Here is a 9,109-nt window from a genome sequence, read left to right on the forward strand (position 1 = left end):
CTTCACCTCCACCTTGCCGCCGCTGGAATCACATCTGCACCACGTGCGTAGACACAAAGCTTCTAGAGACAATGGCTCATCACCTTGGTGAAACATATCAAACGTCGATCAGAGGAGGGGGTATGCAAAAACACAAAGACAACGCCTCCAAGGAGGGGAACGACGCCCAAAGGCGTCACCGTCGTTGTAATCGGTTAAACCGATTAAGGCTTTCGTCAGTGTTTGTGCACATCTCGCCTCACACACAGTCGTACGTCGACAACAATGCCACCCCACCATCGGTGTAGATCCTCCTCGCCGCGGCACCACGCGAGTGGCCACTGCACTACCGCGGCACCACTATGGCCTCGTGGCCTTAGGACCGCCTCACCTCCTCGCTTGCATGGCCTCCAGCCACATGTCCTTGCTGGCGCTGCTGAACCTCCTCACGTCGTGTCACACCGGCCGCAGCCAGACGACCTCCTCGCGCCACTACCAACACAAATGGCCTCCTTTGCCGCACCAAAGCATGGCCTCCTCCGACGCTTCCGTGCCCACCACGCGCGGATGCGTCCACTACCGCCACGCCTCAACAAGCGGCCACCATCACAGTAGCTGTCGGCTCCCCACATGGCCTCCTCTCCCACAGTTGCGTCCTCCTCACATCCGCCGCACCGGCTGCCATTGCGCCACCTCCTCACCCGTGACCAGCCGCTGCTCGCTCCACGCCCGGCCGCCGCTCGCCCCGCGGCGGGCCACCACCGCGCGGCCGTCGTGTCGTGCAGCCAAGCCATGGTAGCCACAAGAGCCTACGCGCCACTGCACGTCCCCCAGCCTCTAGCCACTAGATCCGTCCCCACAGGGGATAGATCAGGTCGGGAGGACCACGGATCTAGCCCCAATAGGCTTGTTCCGGTTTGGTGGCCGGCGAGGCCATTGGCTGGCCGGTGAGGCACGCGGCACCATCAGCTCGAGGGAAGAAGGCCTCGCCGCCACCTTCCTTGTAACCGACAGGCTTACATCAAGCTGCTCAGGCGACGTTGAGGGATTTGGATGGAGGGAGGGGTGGCAGCGCTGGGATTCAAGCGTCCGCCCGAGTCGCCCCGAGAGGAGCGACACGGGCCCCTGGTATACCATTATGATTCCATTTACCATTATGATTCCATTGTAAAGCATAATTGTTATCTTTTATTTTTAAAGGAGAGTACGTAGTTGTGAGAGGGTGGCAAACACTTGAAAAGTGTATCAAACTTACCGCGTATAATTGAACTAAGCGAAGAAAGAAACGTTTTCAAGAAATCCAATCATCTATCAGCACGTGGCGTATATGTTCTTCTCGGTGGTCGGCAATTTCTGGAAGGAAATCCACGTGGCACATATGCTCTTTCTCGGTGGTTGGCAATTTGCCTCCGTTTCAGTTTCGCAGCACAGAACTAGACGGTAGTAGGGTGCGTACACATGCATATGTGGCTCAAGAGGATCATCAATGAGACATTCGGGACCTTGGCGCCTCGCTCGCATGGCGGCATGAAATCATCAGCACCCGTGTCACGCCTACGTATGCAGACGAGAGAGAGAGATTAAAATCCCCAAATATTTTTCGGTTTTGAACCAAAACTCTTGTAGGTGTAGCTCGTGGTGGTGGTGGTGTAGCAGCGACCGATCGAGCGGGCATATTCCGGCATATCCCCGGCGGGCGGCGTCGCGGCGGCTGCAGGCTAATCATGGCACGTCGGTGGCCGGCCCCGCTGGGCGAGAAGGACGCGGCTGGTGGAGGCATGCAGGAGAGAGTGATCAGCCGGCGACGTGGCGGCGGCTGCTGTGCTGGATCGTCCGCGCCCGTCGAGTCGGATCTCCGTTGATGCGAGACGAGACGACGACGACTCCCGTCGCGCTCGCCTAGGCCGGCCCCGGCCGCGCTCAGCAGGTGTTGGCCTGTCTCGGCCTAGCGAACGAAAGAGACGCCGCAACTGAAAAGGAACTCGCGCGATGCGCCCGGGGCACTTGGGCTTATCAGGCCATGCATGCATCCGCGCACGCGTGGTGGCGCGCCCGGTAAGGGCCCATTCGCTGCGTTGGGATGCTGCTATGCGCCTCCTGCCTGCGTCGCCCAGCGGGCCGCACGGCCTCGTTCGTCATCGTCGGCCTCGTTCGTCATCGTCATCGTCATCCTCGTTGCGATGGATGGACGGACGGACGGGATGCATGTCCAATAAAAATGATCGCGTAAATACTAGGGCCACCTCTGCTGCTGGTAAGGGCATAAAGTTAAGTATGGTGTAATTATCAAAGAAATTGAGTGTATGGCTTGTGTGGGCTAGGTTACTGACAAAACAGCTGCTTAAGCAACCGTGTTAATTCTAAGGTCAAGTGTGACGCAGATTTTTTCAGTGTACTACCTATATAAGCACAGAACACCAACAAATCCGTTGTCGTCCAGCGGTTAGGATATCTGGCTTTCACCCAGGAGACCCGGGTTCGATTCCCGGCAACGGAATCTTTTTGTATTTTCGCTCATTTCTGACCAAGTTGGCGAATCACTGTTTTTTTTTCTCGTATCAAATCTGTCTGGTTTTAAATCATGTAGTTGACGAATCACTGCTTTTTCTCGGTATCAAACTGTCTTGATCAAAAAATCAAATCAGCTTCAACCATGTTTTAATCATGTAGTTTGACGAATCACTGTTTTTTTTCCGTATCAAATCTGTCCTAGCCAAAAAAATCGAATAAATTTCAACCATGTATGTACGGCATCGCGCGTCCATCCACCACGAATCAACACCTTCTTGCGTGTCCAAGACAAGGCCACGCCACGCGATCTGGTACCAACCAGTGCCAAGTGCTCCTTGGGTCCTTCCTACCAGGCCACCACACCGTCCTCCCCATCCGCGTCGCGGGCAAAGACCCGGGCGCGAGATGGAGTCGCCGTTCCGGCCGGACGTGCTGAGGGGCAAGGCGGCGTTGGTCACGGGCGGGGGCTCCGGCATCGGCTTCGAGGTCGCCGCCCAGCTCGCGCGCCACGGCGCACAGGTCGCCCTCATGGGCCGCCGCCGCGAGGTCCTCGACAAGGCCGTCGCCGCGCTCCGGTCCGAGGGCCTCAGGGTACGCGACTCTCCCTTCCCGCTCGGCCTACCACTACCGCGCTTGTGTTCTTGCTCTCCCGTACGGCGTTTCGCTTAAAGATTCCTGCTTTGTGCTCGGTACCGTTAGCCCAATCTCCTTCATCGAACCCAAATGCATTGGTTTAGTCTGGGAGCCCAACGCACGGCGCTGTGCAAGATCCTTCTGGTCGCTAACTCGCTACTCGTTAGTTGGTGGAAAATTTGCTACTTTGCTGCCTAGCAAGTAGGAAGGGAGTTTGTGAATGGTTGAGTAGTATTGCGTGGAGGAAACATTCGCTGAACATTGTAAATGCGCATCAGTTTAATATTGTAAGTGCCTGCGATGTAGGAACGCGTCTGTGCAGGCAGGCAGCCAGGGGTGTACACTTGGAATTCAGTATGCGTGTGGCACTAACTCATCATATAAAATTCGATGTAGTAAACTATTTGGTAATTCAAGATTGCCATGGCGTGCAGGCTGTTGGTTTCGATGGAGATGTCCGCAAGCAGGAAGATGCTGCCAGAGTGCTTGCGGCAACAGTTGAGCACTTCGGCAAGCTGGACATTCTTGTCAACGGTGCAGCGGGCAACTTCCTTGCTTCCCCGGAGGATTTGAAGCCCAAGGGATTCCGAACCGGTACTTCATCATAACGCGCCCTGATTTGATGATGCTCTTTGTTCCAAATTTGCGTACATTGCCATCAATAAGCTGGATCTTACTAGTTTGCCTAATTGTGCTAGCCTGTTACCCCAAAAACTTATGTGTTATTAAGATGTTTATTACTGTACTTCGTGCTCATTATTCTACTGTCTCAGAGAAGTTAGTATTGACAACATTTTCTTGCTGCAGTTCTTGACATTGACACTGTGGGTACATACACAATGTGTTATGAAGCCATGAAGTATCTCAAAAAGGGCGGACCAGGGAGAGGGCCATCCTCTGGTGGTCTCATCATTAACATAAGTGCCACACTGCACTACACTGCAGCTTGGTACCAAATTCATGTCTCTGCTGCTAAGGTACTTGGACTTTCTCTGAACTGCTCCGTAAGAGAAAAGGGATGAAATATGTAGATTTCTCCTGATGGTCGGCTTCTATAGGCAGGTGTGGATAGTATCACCAGATCGTTGGCTCTGGAATGGGGAACAGATTATGACATTAGAGTCAATGGAATTGCACCAGGGCCAATTCAAGACACTCCAGGAATGAGGAAGCTTGCACCTGAGGAAATGAGCAAGGGGCGTCGAGAAATGACACCATTATTTAAGCTTGGGGAGAAATGGGACATAGCGATGGCCGCACTCTATCTGGGTTCTGATGCAGGTGGGTTGTGTTCTTCACTGTTTTCTAACCAGATTATCAACAGGTTCAACTGTACACAGAGTTTCATTTAGTACTTAGCATCCGCTTATCTGAAGGGTATCTGGAAGTGGTTGTTATGTGCACGCTTAATATGCTTTGTTATTGTGGTTTTTGCTGGTTATGTTCATGCATGTCTCTTAAGTAGTCAGTTTAAACCCCCATGGTTATTATGTGTTTCTCAGTAAGTTACTCAGTAGCAGGTTTCAGCCTCACCTTGTTAAAAAAAGGTTTAGCCTCACCTGAAGACTTAGCCATTTTTCTTTTCGCGAGGAGAAAAAATCAGCCATTTGATGTATGGTACAATCTGATATGCAGGAAAATATGTCAATGGGGCTACAATTGTTGTTGATGGAGGCCTTTGGTTGAGTCGACCTCGCCATATTCCCAAAGAGGAAGTGAAGGCGCTCTCTAAGGTTGTCGAGAGGAAGGTCAGGACCTCTGGTGTTGGCGTGCCATCCAGCAAATTATGATGGCATCTTTGTTTATGTAGCTCTTCGGTGTGTTCTGTGTAGAATATGTCCATATTGTTGTCACCACTCACCAGTATTGTTCTCAGTTTGATTATGTCAGCTGACCAGAGTCTGTTCAGCTGAGCAAAGTTCAAACATTTACTGTTGATGTATTCCAAATCGCATTAGAAATTGATGAGATTGTTATGGCCTCCCAACCACGAAGTGTTTATCTCCAAATGTTTGCATGCTATCTTCCAAATCTTTGTTCAGATTGTCTGTGGAGTGTTATATTGAAGATTGAACAACTTGCATATCCCTCGTGTTGCAACTCCTTGCAAATAGTTTACTACCAGGAGTTGAAAGAAAGCCTTTCAGGCTTCTTCCGGGGCCTTTCGTTGCGGCTTGACCCTGTGAATGTTTGAACCTTTGTCTGGGCTGCTTCTTCTGACTGACAGACCTTGCTGTGATCTTCTCCCTCGAATTTTTCTACTACTACCTGCTTGCGCACCTATGCGATGACCAGTGCAGTGCCCTCTTGGCAAACACGAGGGAGAAGGTAAACGCCATCGTTGTCGCGGTGCCGTGGTGCGGCTGTGTGGACTGTGGTGGAGTACTACAAACTATAAACAAAACGGACAGAGGCCGGCCGCAGCCGCCAACTCCTTCGGTCCCCTTCCCCAATCGCGCCCCAGACGCCTCCGGAACCGCGAGGCCGGCGCGCGCAAGATCTGAGCCGAGGGGATGGAGTCACCATTCCGGGCAGACGTGCTCAAGGGGAAGGCGGCGCTAGTCACAGGCGGTGGATCCGGCATCTGCTTCGAGATTGCCGCCCAGCTCGCGCGCCATGGCGCGCAGGTCGCCATCATGGGCCGCCGCCGCGAGGTCCTCGACAAGGCCGTCGCCGCTCTCCGGTCCCAGGGCCTCCGGGTGCGTCCCCAATCGACTTTCTACCACCCTAGCTTCCACTTATACTGTTCTTGGTTTCCGGGTGCTAATGTCTGGGTGATTTCTGTCGTTGTTTGCTGGGAAAAACACGGTCTTTTGCTTGTAATGGTACTAGCAGCTATGGATGTTAATTTGCTAGTCGCATCGTCTTGTGCTGGAAATGAAATTGGTGGAAGTTCTTCGAATCCAATGCACAGCGTTGTCTAGGAAGGGTCTCGGTGTAGGAACGCTTCCGTGCAAGCAGCATATATGTTTTCAGAGTCTCTTGCTTGTGAAACAAAATTCATATGCTCCCTGTCATGATTTTAATGTGCTAAACTTGTACCATGGTTCTTTTGCGATCAAGACATAAACTGCTGTCACTCTTTAGTCATTCAAATGGTGTGATGTGCAGGCTGTTGGTTTTGATGGAGATGTCCGCAAGGAGGAGGATGCGGCCAAAGTGCTTGCGGCGACAGTTGAGCATTTTGGCAAGCTTGACATTCTTGTCAATGGTGCAGCCGGCAACTTCCTTGCTTCCCCGGAGGATTTGACACCCAAGGGATTCCGAACCGGTACTTCATCAAAGCGTGCTCTTGTGTTCATTCAGTGAAGCTCTCTGTTCCAGTCGTTCGCACATTGTCAGCAATACACAGAATCTTGGTTTGGTCGATTGTGCATTTGTGCTAGGCTTCTAGATCAATAAATTCTATGCTAGATCAGGAACTTGTTTATTGTACTTCGCTTATTATTAACTGTTTCAGAGAAGTTCGTATTGACCAAAATTTGTCTCTGCAGTTCTTGACATTGACACTGTGGGTACATATACAATGTGCTATGAAGCCCTCAAGTATCTGAAAAGGGGTGGGCCAGGAAAAGGCCCATCCAATGGTGGCCTAATCATTAACATAAGTGCAACACTGCATTACACTGCGACTTGGTACCAAATTCATGTCTCTGCTGCTAAGGTACCTGGATCTTCTCTGAAACACTCCTTAAGGTAAAATAATTGGAATAAGCAGATTTGTCCTGACGGATTGGGTTGTAAAGGCAGGTGTTGATAGCATCACAAGATCATTGGCTCTGGAATGGGGAACAGATTATGACATTAGAGTCAACGGGATTGCACCTGGACCAATTCAAGGCACCCCGGGACTGAGAAAGCTTGCACCTGAGGAAATGAGCAAGGGACTTCGAGAAATGATGCCACTGTTCAAGTTTGGGGAGAAGCAGGACATAGCAATGGCTGCGCTCTACCTTGCTTCTGATGCAGGTTGGTTCTGTCTGCATGTTTTCTAACCGGATTATCAGAAGTCAAATATTCTCAGAATTTCAATAAGTGCTTTGCACCACTTACCTAAGGGATAAGGTCATACCCAAGAGCTTGTCCACAGAGCTAATAAATTAGTTAGCTACTGTGTTTTTTTTGCTGGTTTAGGTGTAATCGTGCAGCTGAAGGAAACAATAGATCAGTGAAATGGTTTAAATTCACCTGAAAAACTCAGCCATTTGACGTATTTAATAATCTGGTTTGCAGGCAAATATGTAAATGGGACTACCCTGGTGGTTGATGGAGGCCTTTGGTTAAGTCACCCTCGCCATATTCCCAAGGAGGAAGTGAAGGACCTCTCCAAGCTTGTCGAAAAGAAGGTTCGGACCTCCGGTGTTGGCGTGCCATCCAGCAAATTGTGATTGCATCTTTGGTTGTACCATCCTTCTATGTGATCTGCAGCTTGTATGGATATTGTAGTCACCAAACTCTATTGTCTATGTGGCTCTTGTATACTGTGTTTAATTGAGGATGTTCAAATATTTACCGTCTTTATTCTCTTCCAAGTTGCATAAGAAATACTTGATTTTTTTTTAGCGAAAACAGTCCAACCCCTACAATGGTATGTACTTATTTATTCCAATGACAAAAGGCTGTGCACGGCCCAGGAATCCTCTCTGCAATTACATAGGATGAGAGCTGTTTCAGAGCTCTCCTTTTCTTCTTGGCTCAGTGCCCTTGGTGTAGTAATACTCATTGAACAGATGAAAAGCTGCATAGAACACAGTTATATATAACCATTACTGTTGATTCTACACTTCTTCCTTCTTATAATTTTTCTTGTATTTAGCCAAGAGAAAACTTTGAACTTGTTACAGCACTTAGATTTCCAGATCCAACTGACAGGTTGTGATGGTGAAATGGATTTGAAAAGCAGAGCATAGAATTCCCTAGATGATTATGTGTTAGATCCCCAGCTATAACGCCAGTCATCAGCTTGGTTGGTTGCTCCTGTAGCTGCTGGATCATCATTTGTAAAACCTGTAGCTTAGTTTATGATGCTTCTTTCAATGGAGTATGAAAGTGTCTTTGGATTGTACTGCCTTGCAAAAATTCAGCAACTGAGATGTTTTCATCTTTGGCAAATATTGAAAGTGTTGCCAGATGTTGTCCCAAGTAGTTGCAGTAGAGTGTAGAGGGTATTCTTGCATATTACTCCAGGTGAATTGTCGACCCTTGGGAGAAATTTCTTGTAATTCTAGATTGCTAATGACCTCATTGAAGAATGAAGATGCATATGTCACGCATGTTTCTTTATTTCTGTCCTCCTGTGACCTGTAGAAATTGAAGTCTCTAAAAAAGAGATGACTTTCCTCATTCTAAATATGCAGATCATTTAGCCAGTTAAGAAAATTATCTCTTTCCTCCCCCCTTGCAAGATCCATAAACAGTGTTGAGAGTCCATGTGGCTGCTGAGTTGTAGTGAAGAAACCGAGACTGCAAAGTGCAAACAATTGATAACCTCCATTTTTTTTTCTTGAAGACAGAAGATGTTGTAATAGCTTTCCTCAACTTTTGCCCTAACTGTACTGCACATAAATTCAACATTTAAGTTCCTGATGTTCGAATCCAGAATGTCCCAGTTTCTATTGTTGTCATCCATGAATAAATTTTCCTTAATCTCGTGAGCTGCTTATGCTTCTGGGCTATCCTCCCTAGCAACTAGCAGCAGCTCTGTAGACACCTCCTCCAAGTAGAGTCTACACTTATTGATTCCCACAGCCTGAATATCAGTCAGTGGAATTCTCAAGCTCAGCCAAATTGGAAAAATTGACAGGACCGAGAAAATTAAGGAGAGGAGAGGTATGGTTATTGCCCACAGCTGTGGCAGCATCATCGAGATTCTCTCCATAGTGCATGTTTTTTTTTTTTGCTTGTCTTTGGCTCCTCAAAGTACTTTCAACCAAATTTGTAATTATATCTCTTGAGCTGGAGCAAGGTCCTTGGAGATTGACATTGG

At 49.0% G+C, this 9,109-nt stretch overlaps 2 protein-coding genes and 1 non-coding gene across 3 annotated transcripts; all 3 read left to right on the forward strand.

Moving 5' to 3' along the window:
* The first annotated feature begins 2,404 nt into the window (after positions 1-2,404).
* On the forward strand, positions 2,405-2,476 carry TRNAE-UUC. The gene has a single exon. It is a non-coding gene; the product is annotated as a tRNA-Glu (tRNA).
* A 332-nt stretch (positions 2,477-2,808) lies between these two features.
* Positions 2,809-5,145, forward strand: LOC101780066 (peroxisomal 2,4-dienoyl-CoA reductase). The gene is made up of 5 exons (XM_004976741.4): positions 2,809-3,081; positions 3,558-3,717; positions 3,931-4,100; positions 4,182-4,404; positions 4,759-5,145. Exons 1-5 carry the CDS (start codon positions 2,896-2,898, stop codon positions 4,911-4,913), a joined length of 894 nt encoding a protein of 297 aa, XP_004976798.1. The 5' UTR covers positions 2,809-2,895; the 3' UTR covers positions 4,914-5,145.
* A 369-nt stretch (positions 5,146-5,514) lies between these two features.
* Positions 5,515-7,761, forward strand: LOC101779665 (peroxisomal 2,4-dienoyl-CoA reductase). The gene is made up of 5 exons (XM_004976740.4): positions 5,515-5,822; positions 6,235-6,394; positions 6,618-6,787; positions 6,870-7,092; positions 7,357-7,761. The coding sequence occupies exons 1-5, from the start codon at positions 5,637-5,639 to the stop codon at positions 7,509-7,511; spliced, it is 894 nt and encodes a 297-aa protein (XP_004976797.1). The 5' UTR covers positions 5,515-5,636; the 3' UTR covers positions 7,512-7,761.
* Positions 7,762-9,109: the final 1,348 nt, after the last annotated feature.

This window comes from Setaria italica, chromosome VII (assembly GCF_000263155.2).
Source record: "Setaria italica strain Yugu1 chromosome VII, Setaria_italica_v2.0, whole genome shotgun sequence".
Classification (NCBI taxonomy): domain Eukaryota; kingdom Viridiplantae; phylum Streptophyta; class Magnoliopsida; order Poales; family Poaceae; genus Setaria; species Setaria italica.